Source organism: Pholcus phalangioides, unplaced genomic scaffold (genome assembly GCF_987345545.1).
Source record: "Pholcus phalangioides strain wild (caught in Gottingen) unplaced genomic scaffold, Ppha-v1.0 ptg000007l_1, whole genome shotgun sequence".
Taxonomy (NCBI): domain Eukaryota; kingdom Metazoa; phylum Arthropoda; class Arachnida; order Araneae; family Pholcidae; genus Pholcus; species Pholcus phalangioides.
Window position 1 is genome coordinate 57,451,068 of NW_028301600.1, and position 25,664 is coordinate 57,476,731.

Genomic DNA, 25,664 nt, shown 5'->3' on the forward strand with positions numbered 1-25,664 from the left:
ATAATTTTTACTACTGAACTTCCGAAAAAGAAAAAGTAAGACGTCTCTCTCTGATTTTTTCCCTCAATCTAATTACTCATTTAGTACAGTACCATTAGACGACATTACCATAGTACGACATTAGAGATACTTTGTTTCATGAACAGTTGATGAACTGAGTTCATGCATAGAAACATTTAAGAGCACAAAAGATCCGAAAATTTAGGATTTGCTATGGTCTAAAGTTTAGACTCTAAACCATAGTATAGATTTCGGACCACAGTTTCCCAAACTTTTTGTTCCATCGCCCCCCTTCTTCAGGAATTCTTTTTTCTCATCACCCTTCAACACAAGCAAACCCATCGGATGCTATGTTATACCCGTAACCCGTTGCTTCTATCGCCCCCGAACCATTCCTTCGCCCACCAAGGGACGATATTGCCCACTTTGGGAAACACTGGTCTAAACCCTGAACCTAAGGAAATCGCCATGTTGGTTACCATGAATACGGTTTGTATGTCCCTCTCCGCTGGAGGAAGAAATAAATCACGTGATTCAAAACCCTCACTGAAATAGACTTCGTAACCGTGCTCGGAAAATAATCTTTCAAAACCATTTTTGTAGCTCCGATGAAAGAAAGTTATAATTTTACACTTCGTTTTTTCACTCCAATAATTAAAACTTATTATTGTTACAAAAATCACTTTCACTTTCTAGAATATTAATTAAAGGAAACTTGTGTACTGAGTCACAGAAAAAAAAATTTAAAGCTGTTTTTAAGAGGAGTTTTAAATTTTTTAAGGGAACAATAAGAAGGAAATAATGAGAAAGTTATGAAATTAACAGGACTTACTTTTAATAATGTTCAAATACTGATAAATTTTTGTTGTGATATCCTTTTTGTCTTTCGGAATTTCATCTGAGCACCTGCTTCTTCCGGTCAAGAAGCTGCATAGAATATAGAAGTTAAACGTGCGTTTATTGGTGAGTTTTCTGCACGGGTCCAATCAAGTTGGGGCTAAGTTAATGCGATGAATATTTATTTATTTTTTATTCATACGAAAATTAATTCGAGCCACAAGCATATTATATCATTAGTTTCCTGTCCGCTGAATGAAAGTGTTTGTGTTAGATGTTTGTTTGTCTTTCACATTGTGTGATAGTCTATTGTAACCTATGTAATTTATCTTATATCATAAAGTAAGTGCTCTTTGTCTTTTGTGTATATCAACATGATTCCCAGTTAGAATAAAGTGTATAAGATTTTTTGCTATCTCAAAGTTTGGAATCGGTTTGAAGTTGTTGACAGTTAGGTGAGTCAGAGTTGTCCTGTATGCGATATGCTCTGGGGAATTTTTTTTTTATCTCCTTTCCCTTTTATTCTTACATTATTTATTCCATTATCTTGCTATCGTACTTTCGGAATATACGCCGGGTGAAAAATATATGCTATCTATTTCCAAGAATAATTCATAATGGGTTGATGATAATGGTTTGATATCATGGCCCTTAATCGTTACTTTCATTTTTGATTTTTGAAGAGACATTGGTTTTTTTCGGTTCCCTACTCAATGAGATAAGAAATAAGAACATTTTTGTTCCTTTTTTGATTCAGATTGTATATAAAAATTGACAGACACTTTTATGGGAAGATGAATTATTTTTCTTCCCTTAGGGTCTACTGGTACTATTCATGTGGGAGAACCATGCAATTTACATTTAAAAGTTTGTAGATGGAACTAACTTATATGTAGGAATGTAACTGAAATCCATAAGGAATGAAAAAGAAAAAAAAAAACCATGTTTATAATATAATAAATAAACAAGTGCTCTTTGTCTTTTATGTATATCAACATGATTCCCAAGTAGAATATAGTGTATAATAAGATATTTTACTATTTCAAAGCTCAGAATTGAGTTGTTCACAGTTAGGTGAGTCAGAGTTGTCCTGTATGGGTCTGATATGCCCCTGGGTAAATTTTTTATCTCCTTTCTCTCTTTCATTCCTACACCATCCACATTCTCATTATTTTCTTTTTATACTTTCAGAATATATTCCAGGGGAAAAATATATTCTATTTTAAAGAATAGTTCATAATGGGTTGTGATCATTGGCGTATGCGAAGGGAGGGGGTAGGGGGTTTGAGGTTCTAACCCCCCCCCCTCCCCCGTCAAGCCAAGATTAGAATGTTATTTCGCAGGAAAAAACGTAAAAATCCCCTCCTTGAGAAGAAAAAAAAATTTAAACCCCCCCCCCTTGGGAAAATTCTGCGTGAGCCTATGGTTGTGATGATAATGGTTTGATATTATGGTCCTTATATATTTGCTTTTATTTTTGTTTTTTAAAGAGTTTTATTGGGTTTTTTGGATCCCTATAATTTTTTACAAAATTTCAGAGCACTCTAGTAATATAATTTTAATTTTTTTCTATTTCTCTGTCACATGGTATTTCTCAGTTTTTTTCAAATGGTATCTAATTTTTTATAAAAATCATTGTTTGTATCAAAACCTCAAAATCTTGTTGTCCCAGCTTGAAAAAGTGTTAAATAAAGAGACTTAGTGCAAATCTCTCTGGAATTTTTTTTCAAAAAACTTGGTATCATATTTTATATGTCAGAGATGAATAAAACTGACAAATTTTTTTTTTGTTCGTCCCGAAATTTTTCCCATCTTAAAATGTCTACTCTGTTACAGTGTCATTTGGGAAATATATTTTTATACCAGATTAAATCTGATAACACTTTTGAGCTCATTGAAAGGTTTACTTTTGATGCTTGATAAACCTTTTTTTGGATTTGACTTTTGATAAACGACTTAAAATTCATGTTATATCTTTAGTACACCAGATTTTTCACTATCGAATGTCCACTCTGTTACATTATTATCATAAATAATCAAGTTTCGCTTTTCATCTGTATCAACATGAAGTGATAGTACATGGAGATATGTTTCAAAATATAATAAAAGTTTTTATCAATCATTTGAACTTTTAATGAAAAATAATGATTTTATCTAAGTTAAGCAAGGTTGTTTGTTTTAAACCTACTGTGGTTTTAACCAAGCACTTTTTTTTAAAAAAAAACCAGACTGGTTTTTTTAAAAAGTCACATAAAAATAGTCTAAATACAGTATAATCTTTTCCCTTTGAAAAATATCATATTGGTTCATTATTAGTTAGAATTTTCATTCTTATCACATTTTCTATTCTTGGGGAAACATTTGTATGGTATAAGATGGTATTAGTTTTTTTAAAAATATCTCATAAAAGTACCAGAATATAGCCTATATAATTTTTTTTCCATGTAAAGTATCTTAGTAGCTTAAAGTTATATTCAGTATCTAACTTTCTCAGTCTTGCCAAATTTTCTAACTTTGGCCTACATTCTGATGCTCTATCTTTAGAGAATTCATGAATGAGGATTATATCTCACATCTAAATGAAGTGGTGTATTATTTCACAGCCTTCCCCCCACAAAGAAGCAGCAACAGTGACTTCATCATCATGTTACTAAACCACACATGTACCTCATCCATGTTCCTTTGCGGAACTTCTAACGAATTGATACATTTTGGAATGTCCATGTCATGACGCTCTTGTTGCAGTTCAGAAGTAAGTTCTGAGAATCTTACTTTCACAAAGATGAAATATTTAAAACTATTTTTTTTTTACCTCTGGAATCACCTGTTTTCCTTTCAATTAGACAAAAGGGTTAAAGATAGATATAAATAAAAACCATTTTTGCCATGGGAAAGAAGTTCTTAGTAAATCATATGCCTTTTTTTAATGAAACCCAACAAGTTGAATTGGTACGAGTTGAATCACAGAAGTGAGAGTGTAGAAAATTCCTTTTCATTTCATTTGTTTTGATAAAAGCAGTGAAGTTGGAGCCACAAAGTTGCATTCCAAAGTATTAAATAGATAATAGGTCACCACCATTGACTAAGCCCACAGTATTTCAATTTTCAACCATCATATTAAGATTTTTGCTTTTTTTGTTTTGTTTGGCATCTTTTAAATTAAAAGCAAACTTACAATAGCTTGCTATTCTACCATTAGATGATGGAAGAACTATTTCCAAGGATTATAAAAAGAGATGGCAAAATGTGTAAAATTTGTCCATATACAAGGTAACAATGCTATTACTGCCAGGATTAAAGCATGTAAAAGTGCATTAAAAGGACAACTGCAAATGAAAATCAGGTTTTTTGGGCATGTAGAGCATTTTTCTGTTATTGTTAAGGGATTTAGTACTAATGTCTATTATTGTTGTGAAAACCACAAAAGGCTCCCGCAATTTATACTATTAATATATAGTCTATTAATCAATAATGTTAATAGAAATATGGAAGAAAATTGTTGACAACTGTATGCATTAAATAGTAGTTGTAATGTTGATAATTACATAAAAATCCATTATGTTTATGGTTTAAACTTTAGTTTTTATTTTTTTCCCATATTTTTTCCTGGTTTTTTCCACTGTCCTGGCAAAACCCCAATCTTGGTGGTGAAATAGTCCATGTCAGATTTTCCTTTTCCCTCAATATTTTTAAACCTAAATTAAATTTTTTCACCATGAGCAGGAGTCTGTCCAGCCAAAATTTGGGTCCATTTTCCGGACCATTCACAAAAGTCTGGATCTGAAAAACAGACCCTTCATAAAAAATAAATGAAACCATAAATTTGGAATTCCATTTTTTTGTGATCGATTAACTAAATTACTTCCCTTCCCACAAAATTAATTATCCTTTTCTCAAAAATAAGGGAAATTTTCACAAAAACAGGACCCTATAATAAGTCTGGACAGACCCCTGATGAATTTTGAACAAACTTTGCTGCTGACCATATTTTATTTATCAGCAGGTAAAGAAGTATCCCCAAGAATTTTTTTGGATTTTTTGGTTGACATCTATTTTTGATATATATATATTTTTCATTTTTTGTGAATTTCGCAAGAATAGTCCATAGGCCTATTTTTTTAACCTGAGAGAGTCCAGCCCTTGAAGTCGGGATGAACTCTCTGGCCATATAAGAGAAAAAATGCCTCCCACACGCGCGTTCATTCTCATTGGTCTGAAAGGATTAAAAAATGTTTTTTTGCGATTGGATGAATTGTAGAAATATTTTTTTGGTAGGGCACTTCAATTTATTAAGTAACTTATGTACTTGGTAGCATGTGTGTTGGGTTCAAAGTCCATTCCTTATACAGTGAACTTGACCACTCTGCTCCCTAAGTAGAATATGCTGAAAAAACTGTGATGTACATAGCAGAGAACAATTGGTGCTCATCATCATCTTTGGTGTCCCATGCAGGAAGAGCTTAGGCAATTTCGCCCATTACTCTAGCACCATGTAGTGTAACATGAATTGTGGGTCCTGCATTTGTGAAGATATATCATTCTGTGAATTCCCAAAAGTTTTGCAACCAGCGTAGGGGGTTTGAGTTATGGTGTGTCTGTTACCATATTGTTGAGCCCCTTGTGTGGGAAAATGGTATAACTGCAAAGCGATATGGGCCCTATTAAAGTAATTGGGGAGGTTGCTCCTATCTGCGTGTGCCCTTTTAAAGGAAAAAGGAGCAGAGATCTAAGGATATGGCTAAAACTCAACATGAGATTATTGAAAATAACTCATGAGAGTATGAATCAGAGCAGAAAATTGATACTTGCCATGAGTTCAGATGTTTGGTATAATTAAGAAAATTTACCAAGTGGTGAATGCTGGTTGCATTTACTACATCACTTAGTGTCACCTGATGATCACCAAAGTACTTCCTTCTCGAACAATTGGTGCTACTGCAGAGTGATCTCTGGAAGAATGTTAAGAACTCTTCTGTGTAGAAAGCTATGAAAGAATTTTTACAGCAGAACATTTTTAGTCAGCCAAGTACCTGTTGCAGAACAGTGCAAAACATTCAGCTTTGGGCTTTTGACCCATGCATGTGATCTTCATTCCTTCAATAGCTGAGTTTAAGGTTATCTTCATGCATAGTTGAAGAACATGTAATTTTTGTCATAAATTCATTTTTTGATAATGAAAACAAATTGGTGTCTAGTAACCCAATGCATATTTTCATGTGATTTTCAAAATGTGTCCTGTGAAAGATTGGCTCTGAACCAATTACTGATAAAATGTGATGATGAAAAACTATTTTGGCTGCCAAAAATGGTGCAGACGAAAAAATTCTTAGAGGCAACACCAAAGTAATTAAAGTATTTTTCAACGACTAAAAAAATTGTACTGAACTGCCATTTTACAATGTGACAGCATGAATTTTGGCACCCCTGTTATGTTAAACGAGTAGTTAAAGGATTAATTCTGTGCTCCCACACAGTCTAGCAGCCAGAGCAACAAATTTGCTAGCTTTCCCCCCCCCCCCCCCCACAGTTGTAGCGCTGGTGACAGCAGGTGAGGAGAGAGAGGATCAAAATGTAAATTAAAGAAACTAAATGAATTTAAGCCAGGTTTTTTGAAGAAAAGAAAAACAATGAATTTTTTAGTTTTCATGTACTTCAGGACTGGACAAATCCCAGGTGCCAGGTCGTCACAGCTACTAAAAAATCAATATTGCTCTTAAAATTTTCTAAATGTGCTTGTTAAATTAGAGTGTTTCTAAATTAGAGTCTAAGGGGGACATAACATTTTCTGTGATTTCATTATGCTATATCTTTTAACATGGGGACAGTAAGACCAGGATTACACTATAAAAATTTTATTAAAGTTCCTTTATAAAACTGGAGAAATGCAAACAATAAGCATATTGGTTACATTTGAGCAAATATAACTGATTATCTTATTGGTTGCATTTCTCAAGTTTTATAAAAGAACTTTTATCACTGGCCTAAAAGAAAACATTATTTAGGACTGGGGTTTTTCTTGAGCAAAATACCATGCTTGGCCCCTAAGAAATTGGGCTGGTGCCTAAATATTTTTTGATTTGTCGAGCATTGTAAATCACACAATAGCAAGGCTTGACTAATCCCAGGTGCCAGATGGTCATGACGACTGAGGAATTGGTATTGGCGCCTGAAATTTCTTTTATCAATTGATAAATTTTAAGTTTCAGAACAACACAAAATTTTTGGTGTCCATATCAACATGTCTACCAACATGAAAAAAGGGTTGATCTGTCACAGAAGACTATTATTTTAGAGAATTTTTCTCAGGGAAAAAAATATTTTTGGTTCCTAAAAAATTTGGTTGGCATCCAAATTTTTCTTTGATTTGTCAAGCTCTGGTGTACTTCCATAAAGTTACTGAAATGAACATTGGAGGTCTAGCAGATTTGTGTGTTGAGTTCAAATTTTAACATGCATGCTGCCAGATTAAAAATATAAACGAAAGCTTAGTTTTATTTGGGTATCTTTTCATATATCATTTTTCTTTTCTTTTCAGCTATGTCTCTTGGAGCTCATAATTTTCTTCAGTATCAATATCAGCAAATAAGTTGTTTTTCCACATGGTTTTTATTGTAATTTGTGTTAATGAAACAAAATATGATGGTTAAATGCATATCATGATGATTTATATGAAATGGCAAACAGCAAAGCTCCATATTATTATAGCGAGCTAGACAAAGGTGTTATTGGCGAGGCAGAGAAAAATAATTTGAGTAAAGTTGAAAATCCGTATGAAAAAGGTAGAGGATTTGAGAATCCTTTGTTAGCCATAGAACCAGATGTAACTACATGTGATGTTCCTGAAAAACCTTCTACATTTCAGAAGAAAAAAAAGAAAAAGAAAAATGTTGCTACACCTGTCTATAGGCGATCAAATTCATTGATCACTAATGGTATTCAGATGTCGCCTCGCTCAAATAGCACACGAAAAGAGGTGGTATCAGCTGGAGAGAACACTTCTAGTGTGCTGAAAAAGAACAATGAACAATGTCATAGACGTCGCAGTTCAGAGCCAAATATTTATGAAGAAATATCTGAACTTTCCCAAGAAGATGTTTCTTGTTATTCTGGAAGTGTGCAAGCGTTTCCCTTAGCTCCAAAAAGAAATCAGGGGCAAAAGACAATGGATGTAGATAGGAATTCAACTTACTCTTCAAAAGTTGTGTTGGATGAAGTTGAAAAAGTACAGCAACGTCATGCAAAAATACTGGAAAACTTAAATTTAGATGTCGAAGCTATGCTAATGCCCGAAGACACAGCATGTTCAGCTGATCTTAGATCTGAGAGAGAAAGCACTAAATCTGTAGATAAAATTAACTCTGATATCAAACCATCACATGTTTTAAGTCCAGGGACACCCCCTCTATATTTTGCTTCATCCCGATGGCAAGGAGGTGGAGGAACACTTCCTAAACCTGAAACAGCCAGTTTAGGACGAAGAGTAATGAATGAATACATTTTGCAGCAGTCTGATTTTAGACCTAACTCCAAAGCATCAAATATGCAGTATCAAAAAGGTAAGTGAAATCCAGTGTATTTTCATTACATTTTAATTGTACATTTTACTTCGATTAAATAGAGAAGTTTCACAGTAACCAACGTTAATAGCAAATAATTAAAATCTGAAAGTTTTACTAAAGTCTGCATCGCAAAAAAATACTACTGCCAAAACCATAAAAATTGAGATGTGATGACTGCAGATCACCTTGTTACTGAACCTTGCTTGCCTAGTGAAAATCCCCCCCCCCCCCTTTTATCAAGAGGCTAGCACCCAACTTCTTGAGAAGACAAGAGAAAATGATGTATTTGAATCAGCTGTCAACTGTAGATCATGGTTTAATTTTTCCCTTGTGTGCAGAAAATGACCTTGGAACTGAAATGATTAAACTTTATTTCCATGTAATTTTTTTTCAAGAAATATGGTCCAAAATTCTTTTTCAGCAGTGTTTACAAAAACGGGTTTGATACCTGCAAGAAGTAGCTCTCTGGTTTTCCAACTTTAAGGTTCAATTGTGAGCTAGTTTGACAGAAGTCTTTCACAGAGAGCAATCAGGTCTATGAAGAATCCACCGTATTTTCACCGTCAAAACCAGTACAGAGTGATTTTTAAACACATTTTGAGTATTTTTAAATCAAAACTATACCTTTACGACGGGCGGTCTGTGAGATGAAGACCGCATTGGGACTTAAAGGACACACGCTTTATATTGTTGTACTGGCTGGAATCAATAAATGAAGAAAAATTTATTGAACCTTTTTTGAAAATTTTGAAAAATGTTAAAAAACAAGTCTTTTTTTTTTTTTTTTTTTTTTTAGTTTAATTTTTTGAACTTTCTTCAAAAGAAAAGGAAGACACACAAAAAATTAAATATTAGCAGTAGCTGAAATGGGAATTATAAATAATAAGTAAAAGAGTTTATAAAAATTTGTTAAACATTGATAATTAATGTAATTGATTACAGAAACAAGTAATGAATAGCAAACTAATTAACCAAGTTGGTGCGGGAAGATAAGTTGTATTGCACTGGGGTTGCAGGATGGAAAAATGGTTAAGAACCACTGGGCTAAAGCAAATTCCATGCATTAGTAAATAATTATAATTCTGTTTTTTATAATTAGCACTCTTACAATACTTTACAATACAAGTTCAATGGTTCATTGATTGCTAGGATATCTTTGCAAGTTTGTATAGCAGAGAAAGAAAGTCTTTGTCCCTTCCAATGTTTCCTAACACCAAGTTTTCTGTTTTGGACAACGTTTTTTTGTGCTTAAATATACTGATAAGAGATTTTCTAATAAGAGTTAGTGCTAAAAGTTGAAGATTGAGAATTTCAAAAGAATAGTTCTTTTCACAATGTAAAAAATATGAAACGTTTTGTAGAATATAGCCTCTAAAATTCACGAATAAGGGGCTGTTCAAGTATTATGTAAGCAAATTTTTAGCCATTTTTGACCTCCCCCCCCCACCCTTGTCAGCAAAATTTCGTCATCAGCTCTGCCCCTCTGAATCTTAACTCATATTTTCATAAAGGGCGGTTGATGACGTAACAATTATCCAAACCCCCCTCCCCCCCCTTGTCAGCAAATCGGAAACCCCCTCCCCCCCCATCGATGATGCCATAATACTTGAATGACCCCTAAGCATTAAACAATGTTGCAATTGACATTTATGGCAAAAAAAATCCTAAAACGGCACTTTTACAAAAACTTTGAGATTAGGCAAAAAAAGCATTTATAGCTTTTTACCTGAACTTCCGGGCTTTATTTATAAGTTTGCTCTTCTCTCATTTGTGATAGAAGTATTATTTTACTTAATTTTACTTTACCATTTCTTTCTCTTCAAATTCTTATTTGTCATTCTTTGAAATCTTATCCTAAAAGAATATTGTTTCTTTTGTATTTTCAAACCAATTGAATGTTTGACTCAATCATATTAGTTATTATTACATGTAAATGAAAAATAAAACATGTAAAACCCAACAAATCATTAAAGATCTTCCAAGACAGTACAGTTACCAGATTTCAGAGATGCCACTGACGTGCTCTAGAGTGTCAAATACACCCAGAATGTTGGAGGAGGACACAAAAATTGTTACGCATTCTTTAAACCCCCCTTTCTACAGTCTATCATGATCATGTGACCTTAAAAAGTGGTTTTATTATTTTGAAGTACAAATTAAGCATTTTACTTCACTATATTGTATTAATATCACTCGCAGGTTGTTTAAGAATAAGATGACAAGATACTTGGTTGTGTCCCTGAAAACTGAATTTTCCAATTTCTGAGAGTTTTACTTCTCTTGCAGATTACATACTCTCTCTGGAAATTACTGTACTTTTGTGGATATCGATCGGCATTCAAAGACAGCATCTATACGCTGTAAATTCGCTTCATTCCTAAAAGATTGCACATGCGACTTTGGTGACAAATCATCACGGATTGGAATGCCCGTTCAAATTGTAAAAATATTCTGTAATCATTGGGATAAAAACCGAATCTGTGAAAACTCTACCTTGAATGTTCACAGTTTTGTGATCTAGCCACTATGCGGTCCTCACTGTTCCGCATCGTGAAAATCAGGTGTGTATGCAGAATTGGCCTTTGGAGGGACACAAGGATTTCTTCCACAGAAAATTTTGGATCATTAGCACGTAAAAAGAATTTTAAATTAACAGACAATATAAGAATTTACTTTTTCTCAATATTTTAATTTTCTACAAAAATATATAAACATATTTTTAATCTTTGGGATTTTACCTTTGGTGAAAATCCAGGTTTGGAACCCACAATTGCCCAGTGACAATCAGCTAAGTACAATTTTCCAAGGTTTTCCAACTTTGGCTATCCTTTTCAAAAAAAGCTGTTCCCGCGACAATCACACAGACCTAAAACACAAATATGAATACATTGAATTTCAAATCCACACATTAGCAATTTGGAAGATGAATGGCATCACCTACTGAACACAAAACACGACAAACACTGGGCACACACACACATTAGAACACTTGTAAGTTCCACGACACAAATCTGACTTACTCCCATATTCAGGTGTGAAATTATGTGGCAGTTAAATGGTGGTAGATCAGAGTTGTTTACCATCAGGGAAGGGAAAGGCAAATCATTCCACCAGGGAATTGCTTCACAAGGATGCATATGAATCGGAAGATGAGCGTCAGAATCACATTTGCTTTAAATTTAATCAAAAGATATTATTGAAAGAGCCAAGGTTTCCCAAAATCGAAAATCAAGAGAAAATTTATAGATTGATTTATTAGTAAATATATAAATGTGTGCCTAACTTAGTTACATTGTTTTAGATTCATTACATGTGTTAATTTCTGTATATAATTCCATTTGTTAAATCCGTTTTAATGGGTTTCTTTACAAGCTTTCTCTACTAGTACACAATGAAAATAAAAGAATCTGGTAAATTATTCTTTTTTTCAATGAAACTTTGGATTGAACATGTTTTTAGAAATGAATTATTTATTTGATTCACGGGGATAGCAGTTAATTATGGGGTGAGGGACCATACTTTAATTTTTTTGAGAGGGTTACACTTTCACTCAAAAAGACCCAGATTTTGCTAATAAACCCAGTGTCAGGGCAAGGAATTTATTAATTGAAAAACTTGAACCTTATGTTGTCATGAATCTCATTTTAATTGCTTTCACATTAATGGAAGACAACAGGTAGGCCTATGGCTAAACCACACAAAGCAGTGTACTTGAAATGCCAAGTTGCTACAAAGGCAATGTGATTGAAGTGATGTAGCTGTTGAATAATTTAGTGATGATATGTGTTTTGGTACAAACCAAATATTTCACCGTTAAAAAATGTTTGAAGATGCATTTGAACCAAACTTAAATGAGGCGTTACTGTGAAATACTTTTAAATAAGCAACACAGAGAGAAATGGTGCTCTGTATATTTGTTTTTATGTATAGGCCTATTGTATTGGACTGGAAGTATAATTTGGAAAATTTCATCTATTTTCACACATCTTAGAAAGATGTCTAAAGTGTATATATATTTACAAGACAATTTTCTGTGCATGCTCTGAAATTTAGCTACTTCTTTTTATTTAATAGCTGCTACACTTTATGGCAAATTTCCTGGTGAGTCATTTTTTCCAGAACACTGATGCTTTTTTCCTTTACTCTTCATTGTGAATTTTGTATCTTGATTTCTCTCTCTCTCTCCAGTTTAGCATATTCAAAGGGAAAAACTATACATACACACACACACATATATATATATATATTATATATATAAATAATAATAAAATGAATATACATTCGTTTTACTTGGTATTTCTGATTCCAGCAGGTCAGACGTTGATTGATTCAACCTATGCAGAAAAATCACTAGAAGAACCTTTATACATGCTTTATGATGATACCCATAGGCAGAGGTCTTCTTCCAGAGGTTGGTGGTGGAACTGTTACTTTCGAGTTTCCCTGTTGCATGAAACCTCTGCACAATTGATCTTCATTAATCACCTACTCCTAGCTTATTTTATACTTCTTTCATAATTCTGCATGTTTTGCATGTCATTTGCACTACACTTGCATTGTCACTGACGATCTTATTTAACAAGCATTATTATTAGTTGTTTGGTTTAAAAGAAAGTTCCAAATTTATAGTTGATTTTTTAATTCTTAAATCTCCCTCCCGAAAAGAAAAACCTGTGGCATTTTTTTTAGTATGGCAATCAAGGTGTTTAATTGGTAAGTGAAGTGTTGTGCTATGAAGGTTTTATTTGGATTTTTTAGTACGATTTTTAAGTTAATTTGGTGCAAGAAGAATTGCACTAAATTACAGAAATCTCTAGAGTGCTGGTAGATACCCCCCCCCCCACCCCAGACATCCCTCGCTTTATGCAATTGGTTAGTTCCACAAAATAATCACATAAGGTGAAGTCATGCATGATATAAAATGATTTCAATTTAACATGGCTAAGGTAGGGATGAGGCAGTGGCCATCAAGCTTTTGTCACTTGCGGCTCTCTTCCCTAATTCATGGTTTGACTGCTGCCTCCAGAATAGTTCAGGAGATATTTTCCTGTATAAAAGAACCCCTTCAAAGTATAAATAGGCACTCAACATATATCTCTAGTGAACTGTGATGTCCCTTAAAAAGGTTGGCGGCACCCCTAACGGGTGCGATGCACATGTTGAGAAACGCTGGGATGGGGGATTTCGTTCAGGAAGATGAAAAATAAACCAAATTTCCAGCAGCAACATAATTTTGTTTTGAATGAATTGTTCAAAATTATAAATAATTCTTGTCAGTTGAGTCCCAGCTGAAGTTGGTTTTCTGTGGTTTCCAACTTCAAGGCGCTAATGCGAGCCGATCTCCCCGTTAAAAAGTCTCGCCACAGAGAGCAACAGGCCTATAACGTTATAAATATTCAATCATTACACTTCACTTGAAATTTAAAGTACAGATGGCAGCACTGAAATATCAAACACAACACCTAGCTCAGTGTTTCCCAAAGTGGGCAATATCGCCCCCTGGTGGGCGATGGAATGGTCCAAGGGGGCGATAGAACCTACTGATTTAACAGGATCCTATGGGTTTACTTGAGTTGGGGGGGGGGGCGATGAGAGGAAAAAATTTCTGATGAAGGGGGCGATTGAACAAAAAGTTTAAGAGACTATGACCTAGCTACACACTCAGACTGTTAGGTGCACTCACTTTGTTCCAGACTCTGCCACGAAGCTGGGCTGGAAGAGATCTCAGCAGTGGGATAAGTCCGGTGGCATAGCCCCTGGCATTCATTCATTCATGTCAATTGAGTCCATATGAATGAATCTAATTGATACTTTTTACTTCTGTTTTCATCAGGGATCGACAAATCCCATTTGCCAGGTTGTCATGGGGACTAAAAAATTGAAATTGTCATCTAAATCTTCTATGTTTATTGATTAGAAGTCTGAGGACAACACAAGATTTTCAGAATTTATATCAGCATGTCTCTCAACTTGGAAAGGGTTCACCAAGTCCTGGAAAAGTCAAAAAATATTATTATTTTAGACATTTATTTCAAAATAAATTATTTGCTCATAATAAATTTTGCTTTCTCTTAAATTTATGGAAATCAACTGCTATAAATTAAAAGACTGACTGAAAACTTGTTTGCAAAATTTAGCAGTGACATAAGGTCTTGCTTTTCCAGTTGAAAGATCGCAATATATTTGAGAATTTAAATTGGGCACTTGAATTAATTTCAATTGCAACCCAGTATTAGTGTCTGAAATGAGTTGTTTCAGTTGTTTGTTTGATTTTTGATCTTTACTGAGTTCATCATAATTGGACAATAACCTCACTTATGTATGATAGTGCATCGGCAGCTTCATTTCTCTCACCTTTTAGGTACTCGATATCAGTAGTGAATTCTGATATATAAGAAATCCATATTGTTTGCTTATTCGAGTAAGTGTCCGTTGCCGTACAAAAAACGTATGTTAATAGACGATGATCTGTAACAATTTTACAGTTTCGAGGCTCTAGCATGTATTTGAAAAATTTAACAGACTGATATATAGCTAATAGTTCACGGTCAAAACTTGAATATTTCATTTGTGTAGGTGTAAGACGTCTTGAAAAGAATCTCCCAGGGGTTTATATTCTAAATTCTGCCTTACACTTAAGGTAACTCCAATTTAAAAAATTTCACTAGCATCATAATGAAGTATTAACTTATCTTCATTTTCCGGAAACACTAGCGAAGTAGCATTTAGCAAAGCTTCTTTTGATTTTTCAAATGAATCTAACAAATTTTTGTACCATGTAATGAGAGATTGATCATTTTTCTTTTTAGACCCCTTTAATAGGTCAGTTAATGTTACTAATACTTCAGCAGCATGTGAAATGAATTTCCTATAGAAATTCAGTAACCCCAAGTATTTTCTGAGTTGCACCAGATTTTCTGGACGTGGATAGTTTATTATGGCTTGTACCTTGTTGTCCAAAGGTCGGACACCCCCTGCTGATATTTCGTGACCCAGAAAAGAAATTTGTTGTTGGCCAAAAATACATTTGGAAGCATTGATGTTTCGTCCGTGCCTACTAAACCTTTCCAAAACTAGTTCCACGTGCTTAACATGATCATTTTCGTTTTCAGAAAAAATTAAGACCGTCTAAATAACTGACAGTAAAATCGAGACCTTTTAGTACCTCATTCATGAATCTTTGAAATGTCATTGGTGCACATTTCAGACCAAATGGGAGATACAAAAATTCAAAACTACGAATGGGAGTAGTAATGGCAGTTTTTGGTACATCAGAAATATGATAGTATGCCCTTACTATATCAATTTTAGGGTTCGGCACAGGTCACCTTTTTCCCTAAAAGTCACTTTTTTAGAAGCTGGTCACTTTTATTACATATTTTTGGGCCCAGGTTACTTTTTCCATTTTTTTAGCGAAAAGAAAATGCGACCTCTGTCTCTTGCATGTTTCCAGTGTAGCTACGTTTCTATTTTCTTCTAGGAAGAAGATTATGGGTTCAAGGTCACCTATTTTCTTGCTCTCTTCATACAGCTAAAGCAACATCCCCTATCAGAGTTGCGAGATTGACGGTTTTCCTGCCAAATTGGGCTGGTTTGAAAACGGTTCGGTGGAAAAATTTGTCTTTGGTGGGTGGTGGTTTTTCCAAAATTGTGTTCATGGCGAATTTCTTCCTATTTTTCTTTCTTTTTCTTTGCTTGTGAGCAAAGAAGTTTTTCTTTTTCACTACAGTCCCCACCACACGTTTTTTTCCTGACAAGGTGGAAGGGGGTCATCTTATCCAGCAATGGAAAGTCAGAACATTCAACCACAATGCCTTTGCCTCGCCTCTCCCAAAACAGTGTCTACACCTCCACTATTTCCAAACAGCTGTAGGTTAGTGTTTCCCACCCTACCATGTAGCCAATATCACCCCTCCTCCGTGTATGATTTAATGGTCTGGGGGAAGAGGGGAAACAGAAGCTATAAGCAGGGATGGGATTGCTGCACCAATTGTGCCATTAGTAACACAAAATCGTAACAGATTTCTGTAGCGATAGTCTAAATTGAAACACTTTAAATCATGAAATATTTTTTGTAGATCATGTCTAATTCATCACAAGATTATAATGTAATTTTTGAATGTATTGTCAATTTGGGATATAGCATTGGGAATGTCCCTCAGCGGATACATTATAAGAAAAAATAATAGTGAATCCTGAACACGTGCTAGAAAAATTCAGGCTGCACCATTTTCTACTATGAAAATAGGACTTTAATTATTTGTTGCTCTTGCTTCTTTTAATTGTGCTGTAATGACTCAGACGAGTTGAAAAACGCATCTGAACAGATTATACAGACTTAGATATCGTATGTAAATAAAATTTGCACTAGGTAAAAGAAAATTTGATTGTATTTTGTGTGCTGCCATTCATAACATAAATAAAAAATCCACTAGTGTGTGGATGGAAAAAATTCTCTCCTTCAAACTTTGTGTTATTTCTTTGTTTTGTTTCTTTAAACGTGAAAACTTTCTTTTGAATAAAATTCTCGTGAAATTTTCTTTCCGTACAGCACATTAGTTATGTCATGTATATGAGGTAAGGGGTACCTATCTGGGACAGTTATAGCATTCAAGCGACGATAATCATCACAAATTTGATACGTTCCAATCGATTTTGGAACTACATGAATTGAGGAAGTCCAAGGTGATTTTGATGGTTATCAATTCCATTATCAATCAAATATTCAAATTCTTGTTTAACTGCTTGTAATATTTTTGGATGCAGCCTTTTAGGTTTACAGAAAATTGGACGTCCGTTTGTTTCAATAAAATGCTGAGTGTTGTTTTGGAGGACGGGAAAACTGTGGTATTGGATTTGCCAAAATTGGAAATTGTTCAAATATTTTATGGTATAGTGATTCACCAACAATCAATTTCACTGTGGGTACTGCAGCATTGGACATTACACCTTTTGTTTGCATGTTAGAGTCAAAAATTGAGTCAATTCATGCTCTATTTTTTAAATCCAACACGAGTCTGAAATGTGTTAAAAAATCAGCACTAATAATAGCAGTATTGACTTTCGCAATGAGGAAAGTTTAAAGAAAATTTCGGCGAAGCCCTAAATTTAGCTCTAAATGTTTTTTCCGTATGTTGAAATTTTTGTGTTGGCTGCATAGAGAAAATGTGAAGAATTGTCCTTCACATTGGGTGACACAGGAATGCAAGAGATGTCACTATCCAAATCGATTAAAAAATTACAATTTGTTGCTTTATCATACACGTAAAGTCTACATTTAGTAGGACCTGCTGCTGCACCGGAAAAAGTATGCTGTAGTGATGCAGCAGCCTGCTTTAGTTTTTTGATTTGTATGTGCATGGCTGGTAACATTTTGTTGCTTTCTCACCAAATTTATTATGATAGAAACATAGTGTTTGTGTAGTATTGAAGTTACGATTTCTCTCTAAAATTACGGCTGTTGCTTCGGTAACGAGAATGAGTGTGTGCACTCTTGAATAATTTTCATTTTTAATTTTCGTTGACAAATCTGCAATTTGAATTTTTAATTGTGATATTTCACAACTCAATTGTGCAATATCAGATTTCACAGAATCTGATGAAGAACCTGACTCTGAAGAAATCGCGGAAATACTTGGTATTGGTCGTATCTTGGAAATTTTATCCGCTAGTGTGGCCAACTCAGTTAAATCTGCAGTTGACTGATAAAATGGCCTGAGAGTTCAAAGGTAACCTTTCTATCCAAATAGTTTTTAGAAAATCTTCAGTTACTGAATTTCCTGCCAGCTCTTTCATTTGTCTCAGTAGAGAGGATGGTTTCTTATCCCCAAGAGTCAATTCAGTCAAACAGACAACAGTTTGCGAATTTGTATAGATTTAGAATCTGTAAATTCAGTGATAAGCCTTTGTTTAAGTGCTTCGTATTTGTTTTCGGCTGGTGGATTAAGCACCAAGTCTGAAACCGAATGAAGTGAAAAGCTTCATTCGGCTAAAACAGTGTTGCTGCAGTGTTATATTTCGTTATATCGGAAGTTATTTGTGCTACTGCGAAAGAAATTAGCTTCCACTTGCACGAACCATAAAGCAATATTATTTATCCACATTGGAGGCAATTTACAAGATACCCTTGCAACCACCATGCATCCGTGCCGTCATCCATGTCGTAATAACAATAATAAAATAGATGGAGAAAAACTAGGATAAAATGCCAACTAAAATTATTTTATGCAAACAATTAGAATTTTAGAAGAAAAAATATATATAAAAGCCGGAAGATTAGAGCAAAAACAGTAGCTCACCGTGAGAAGATCCCATCAGGCCAATGGAAGCATAGGGAAAACAATCCAGAGCTTGGAGATACGACCAGAAAGTTTATTCAGAAGGTTCTGTTCATTTGAGAGTCGCCACTGAAGTCTTGGCATACACATAACACAAACTTATTAAACATTTTAGCAGAAATTACCAAGACAACTAAGAATTAGACAAACTGAACATGCTTCTCTGTGTGAGTCAGCGAGTGATACAGTATAAGAAAGATCTTCATCAAGAGTTGGGGGGGGGGAGGAGAGTTTAGTTTTAGTTCTCCAGTCTCAAAGTCAAACCAAACCAAAGATGTTCTTTGTTTTGCGATAAACAGTGTCCGCCTCTGTTACCATATTTATTGCAGATTCATCAAATAAAGATTATCTAAATTTGTTGCCAATTGCTTGTAAGCGAAGGGGTTAAATAAAGAAATAGAAATTTATTCACAAAATACTTATATGTGGATATTGTGTTTTCAATCCAATGTATTATATGTAAACAGCAGGGCTTGACAAATCAAAAATTTGGGGTAAAAAATTTGACAAAAAAAAATTATGTGCCAACCTAATTTCTTCGGAGCCAATTATTCTTTTTTTTGTAATGAATGTTTCCAAAATAATATTTTTAGACTTTACTGGGGCTTGGTGACCTCATTTTCAACTTGAGAGACATGTTGATGTAAATTCCAAAAATCGTGTGTTTTCTTCACACTTCAATAACCAAATTTAGGCACCAATCCCAATTTTTTGGTCACCATGGCAGTTTGGGATTTGTTGAGCCCTGGTATACAGTGCATTGCATTTAAAACTTCATTGCATTTTGTAATTGAAAGAATCTGGGCTGAATGTATTTGTTGTATGTGTAAGATTATAATATACAGGGTGTGGCCGTGGAGTGACAACAAACTCACAGGGATGATATTAGGCATCAAGAGAAACAAAAATTGCCATAGAATATGGTGTCGCAAACAAAGTTAAGTAGGTGAAAATTGCAAAAGTACTTATGAAGCGTGTGACATCGAGTGGGATAAAAAGGCCAATAAAATAAGTATAAAAACATTTATTTGACAAAATGATTACAACACAACCTGTGGTGTGCAAAATAAAGTACAATAATAAGTACAAAGAAGTGAAATAAATAAGTATAAAACTTAAGTACTTGACAGCATGATTACAATACAGAACACAGTTCAATGTGAGAATGTAGACAAAAAAAAATGATTGCAGGATTTGTTCGAAGTTATTATTGTACTTTATTTTGTACACCACAGCTGTGTTGTAATCATGCAGTCAAATAAATATTTTTTCCACTTGTTATTGGCTTTTTTGTCCCACTCAACGTCACAACCTTTATAAGTTTTTTCACGATTTTCATTGACTAAACATGGTTTGCGATACCATGTTCTATGGCAATTTTTGTTCCTCTTGATGCCTAATATCACCCGTTTGAGTTTGTCGCCACTTCAAGGCAACACCCTGTACATGTTACGGTATATGTGATAAATCCAGTTGTTATGCCTTATTGCCAATTTTTATGTATAATAATCAATAAGAATGAAGTTATTGTACATAATAACTGATTTATCACATTTATCGTAGCCCATTCAACCAAAATTGACATTCCGTGATGTTAATTTATCAATTAAATTCTTCAATAAAAAACTTGATCTGCTGTTGAAGGTTTTTTTTTATTTATTGAAGGATTTCATAGTGTTTGCCAACTGGTATGATAACATTCACCTCAAAATTGATTCGAACAATACTTGTTACACTTCTCTGGGATATGAGATCATATATCACCTTCACCCAGTCATCAAATTCAACATTTTCCAGTTGATTATCAAGGTACAGCTGAGAAATCTTCCCTGCTGGTCATTCATTAGTAAAATCTAAGTTTATCCATTTTTGCTATTGATACAATATAATTTTCTATTCCCTACCATTGTGCAATTGCACAGATCTGTAGCAAATTGAGATTAATATTTTCTTTTTAAATTTTATCAGTATATCAACTTCAACAACATTAATTTTTTTCCCTATTTCAACAAAAATGCTCACATTTTAGCGATGCACGTTGCACCATGTTTCTTCGTTATATATATACTCTCAAATTTTTGTCTCTTCGAAATTCCCCTTCCCCAATGACAATGATGGGGGGTTTACCATGAACCCCCCCCCCCCCCCCCAATCAAGATCTTTGGCATGGAATGCAGGAAAATGATTCTATGTATCATTTTTCTAGACTATCAAGGCGCGGATCCAGGGCAGTGTGTTGGGAAGGATGATTTATTGTGAAATTCATTGAATCATTCCTTATTTTACATGATGGCCTAATTTTCTTCATATTATTTAGTTCTTTAAAGGGGCAATCCTTCACCTTTCGCTTTCCACATCAGCTCCAGAGACTATCAGATGTGGTAATAACAAATTTGTTTTAAACTGCACAAATAACCCATCTGACCACCTTTAAAAAATTAGCCAACTATTTTCTCTATCTGTTGCTAGCCATTTTTTAATTTAACTAATGCAAAAATTATGAAATGGCTAAATTTAAAAATCAAATCAACCGAGTATGTATGTAAGCATGACTCAAACTCTAACATTTTAAATAACTAGTCATAATGATATTATGATAATCATATAATGGGAGTCACATGACTCATTTTATGAAATTAAATTCCATATTTTTTTATAAAAATAAACAAAATTTTAAATTCATTTTTTATTGGACTTGATGCTATTTTAAAAGAAACAGAAATTTAGGTCTTTAAAAACCCCTTTACAATCAAGGATGTAATATTGTGTCCAAAGGCCTGTGGAATAAAGTCAAACAAGTTCTCTGCTTTCTTTCCCCTCTCCTCATCATGAAGCTTTGTTGTAACCTATACATTTTTTCCCTCTTTGTTTTTTTTCCATACCATGATTGTGATTTTTCCCCCCCATATGATGCACCTTTCTACTATATACATATGAGATAGTGAAAAGAGAAATCTACTTGGTACCTACACTCTTATCAGCTTAGCTTTTGCACTGTTTTACTCTTTCATTTTCTTTTTTTCCTTTTTCTAACGTGCAGTTAGGTTAAGAAAAGGTTACCATATTTATCCCTGATTCGTCAAATAGAGATCATCCCAATTTGTTGCCAATTGCTTGTAAGCGAAGTGGTCAAGACATTCAAGTATTTTAAAAATGAAGTTTTTTCTGGCTCACATTACAACATTTTCATGTCGTATTCCTCTCGCAACATAATTATGGGCGGCATGAAAGTTATCAATTACATATTTTAATATCATTAGATTTTTTAGATGCAAGTTTGCTCTTTTTTAGGAAAAAAATATTAAAGAAGTAAAACGTGAATTTGGCTGAAAACTGGAACTTCACAAACTCTTAAAACAACTGACCATAAAAAAATAGAATAAATGCATTCACAGACCTGCAATCGTTCCAGATTTAGGCAGGAGACTTCAGATTTTTTTAACCATCAGTGCTGGTAAACTTGGAGTTTTCCATTTAACTCAAAATTAAGTAATGAAAAGCAACACAGAATGGCAAATAGTTATTTTACAATGATTCAATGATATTTTCATCATTCATGGGAACCAAAAATGAAAACAATATTGAATTTTGCAAAAAAAAAAAGTTGAGGGGGAGACGTCGCCTGGCCCCCTTTTTTCCGTAGGGCAATATGCATTGCTACTGCCAGTCTCCGTCCAAATGTTGGCAAGTCTAAATGTGATTGATATTGATTTAATTTCGTTTTAGTAATTCAATTTTATAGAGTGGCTCATTGCGCATTTTTTTTTTACTGGTGATTTTGTTAGAGGTGGGTACTGTATCACTTTTTATTTATTTCCTTATTGTTTTTTTTTAGTTTTTTTACAATTTATTTTTTTACATTTCATTTATTGTGTAATGCTTAAACACATTGTGAAATAAAATTCTAGGCATTGATTACTTAATTTACTCTTATGAGAATTTTCCCTCCTCTATTAGATTCATATACAATCCCCATTTTTTCCCCTAGTCTGTAGTCAGGTAGGTAGTTTATCTAAACTGAAGTATATGTACATTGTTTGGAAAAATCAATCTCATCATCAAAACAATTTCCTTGTTTTACCATTGGATATTACTGTTTTGATTCATTGCATGTTCGGAATCGTTGGTTCAAATTTATTTGTCAAAAACCATGTTAGATAAACAGCATCTTTAACCCTAGGAAATACTAACTCTACTTCTCAGAAACATAGACGTATAAGTAGTTAACATGCAGTTTTATATCAGTTTTTATTTTGAATAGTATTCTCTAGGGTTAATGATGAGCAATGTGTAGTAAAGTAATACCTAACTTTACAAGTTTAATTTAAGCCAATATAGATTGCAGTATTCTCACTTTCCAAGACTCAGCTAGAGTAGAGCCTAAGTGGCATTTGGGAACATGGAAAATATTCATAATAACCGATACATGAAAAATACTTGAGAAATATATTTAAAGCAGTGTTTCTTTAACTTATGGTCCACAGACAAGCGGTGATCCTCAGATAGATGTGAGAATTTAATTACAATTAAAATGAAAATTATTCATGTGTGTCATAAATTCATGACATTCACATAAGTTTGAATGAAATAACTCAGACCCATGTACTGTTAGTCAGTATTTCTCAACATGTACATCACAGCTCTTAGGGGAGCATTTCCTACTTATGTCAGAGGCAAGCTGTTGATATTGGTGTGAGACTGTTCAGTGCTTTGAAGTGATTGTTTATGAGACTATTCTGGAGATCTGCCAATAAATGGGGACAAGCAAGGAAGCCGTCAAGTGACAAACTTGAAGAAATGTTGCTGCAAATTGGTCCATCTTAATTGTTACAGATATTTATTTTAATCATCCTGAAGGTTTGCAAAAACTGATAAACACTGGCATATAGGAAATTGTAGTTATACTGATCTTTTTTTGTTTGAGCAGTTCTGGGAGTAAACAAAATTAGCAATACCTGTTGTTAGAGATTGTCATCCAGCTATAGTGTTTATAGGAAATGCCTGTATTGCTTCTCAGAGTAGTACAGTAGATGGATTTTTGGAAGAAAAATTCACATGCCTCTGCAGGGAATCGAACCACCATCCCCTCTCATTCTGGACTATAGTAGGCTAACCAATACACTACAGAGAACTGATATTTTCTCTTATCAAACCTGTATAATATAATGGTTAGCACACTCGTACAGAATGTGAAAAACAGATGTTTTAGTTTCCTGCAGAGATATGTGAATTTTCTTTCTAAAATTCTTCTGCTTCATCTTCATACATCTCCACTTGGTACATGGCCCCCACAAGGGTAGAGCTGACAGGTAGTACCCTGGAGTAATTCCTACCACTTTTTTTGTTTTTTCATGCTATAAATTTAATATGGGAGAGGGGCTTGAAAAATCTGACCAGGGGGGGCCCCCTCCAAAAATATCCCATCCTAGGGGCCCTGCTGCAGGATGTGGGGGATGGCGTGGTCTCCAGTCATTTGTACTTGGTATGAATAGCTGAGAGCAACATCACATACACAGATTTATCCATTTCATCCATATTTTTCTGCATCTTATGGGCCTTCTTCCTCACATATTTCAAAATTTTGCTACAATAGCTGGATCAGTTGCATGTACATCTGAATTGAAAGGTTTTGACATAAGGTGCGGATAAAAGAAAGGCAAGTGATGAAGTTTAGGGTTTAGAAAAACGAGATTGAAAGAAGAAAGTGCACAAGTGTGGACATAGCTAATGGTTTCACTCCAATAAATTGCCTTCAAGTCTGTATACCAGGATTGTGATTAAAGAAATATATCACTTTCAAGTACATAAACACACATATATTTTTCTTAATTCATATTTTTCTTACCTCCAGCTTCAGTTGGACATCGTTTGCAAGAAGACAATATCTATGAAGAGGTTGATCTTCTACAAACTGGGGAAGAATTGGCTGAAACAGTGAGCTGGGCTGAATCTGAAATAGCACTGGAGCATTCAGCAAGTTCTGCTAGTGATGAAAATGAAGAGGAATCTAGTACATCTAAACTAGCTGCTCGATTCATGGGAAAGAAAAAGAAAAGCTCCAAAAAAGGCAAAGATGCTGAGGTACCCAATCCAGTTCATGTATTTTTCTCAATTTTTATATGTTCTTCATTATTTATTTTGAATTTTAACTAACACAAATATAAGAAACTTTTTCTTTTAAAAATGACATCCTTGTGCATAACAGCTGTAGCATTAACAACTCGTTGTACACCAGGAAATTTCAAGGAAAGGTGATAGAAAACTCACAATGCACTAACCAAGAAGAATTGTCGCGCAGTCCAGAAATAATTGAATCCAAAGTGGCCGAAGTACAAGGTTTGTGTCTGCAACCATACTTTATGCAATCTTTTGTGAGAAGAAGAGATTTAGGTACTACGAATCAATACCTAAAGCTTATTCAAATTAGCAGCAGAGGAAGTCTCAGTTGCAATGGTGGAAAAAGTCATGTCAGCTGGAAAATGGATGACAGGGCAAAGAGGCCGCAACTTGTTTCTTGACTCTTAGTTGAAAATTAGATGGATATATATACAATATTATTATATATACATAAATTTGTATGAAGAAGAATAGGACAACACAGCTTAATATTAAATGCATTGATAAGAAAAACGAGAACTAATGCTTGGTTTGTCGTTTATTTAATGTTTGGACATGCATGACAGCCAACAGATTAGGAAAACTGTGCACTGTGATTTCTATTATGGACATTATAGAAAAACTTGATTCTTAGAGGTTATAAATGGTTTTGATACTCAACTAATTTTACAAGACAACAAAGCATCTTTTTATCGCAGCAAAAACACTGCTAGTATAACAAAAACACTAGCTGATATTTTTTCCAAAGAAAGCTCACCATATACTTTGAGCACAGATGAAGAATTCTGAAACTTCTTGAGGAACTCTGTCTTCA

At 34.1% G+C, this 25,664-nt stretch overlaps 1 protein-coding gene across 3 annotated transcripts in view; it reads left to right on the forward strand.

Annotated features, from left to right (window-relative positions):
- The first annotated feature begins 1,044 nt into the window (after positions 1-1,044).
- Positions 1,045-25,664, forward strand: part of LOC149085540 (rho guanine nucleotide exchange factor 10-like protein) — a 98,535-nt gene continuing 73,915 nt past the window's right edge. Inside the window, exons 1-6 of one of the 3 annotated variants that reach the window (XM_089233606.1) lie at positions 1,045-1,179; positions 3,441-3,589; positions 7,373-8,393; positions 12,471-12,497; positions 12,706-12,807; positions 24,585-24,814. In XM_089233606.1, coding sequence (XP_089089732.1) covers positions 7,511-8,393; positions 12,471-12,497; positions 12,706-12,807; positions 24,585-24,814 — 1,242 coding nt within the window. In that variant the 5' untranslated portion in view covers positions 1,045-1,179; positions 3,441-3,589; positions 7,373-7,510. The remainder of the gene's footprint in view (positions 1,180-3,440; positions 3,590-7,372; positions 8,394-12,470; positions 12,498-12,705; positions 12,808-24,584; positions 24,815-25,664) is intronic. The other 2 variants (XM_089233607.1, XM_089233608.1) reach the window with 2 other exon arrangements.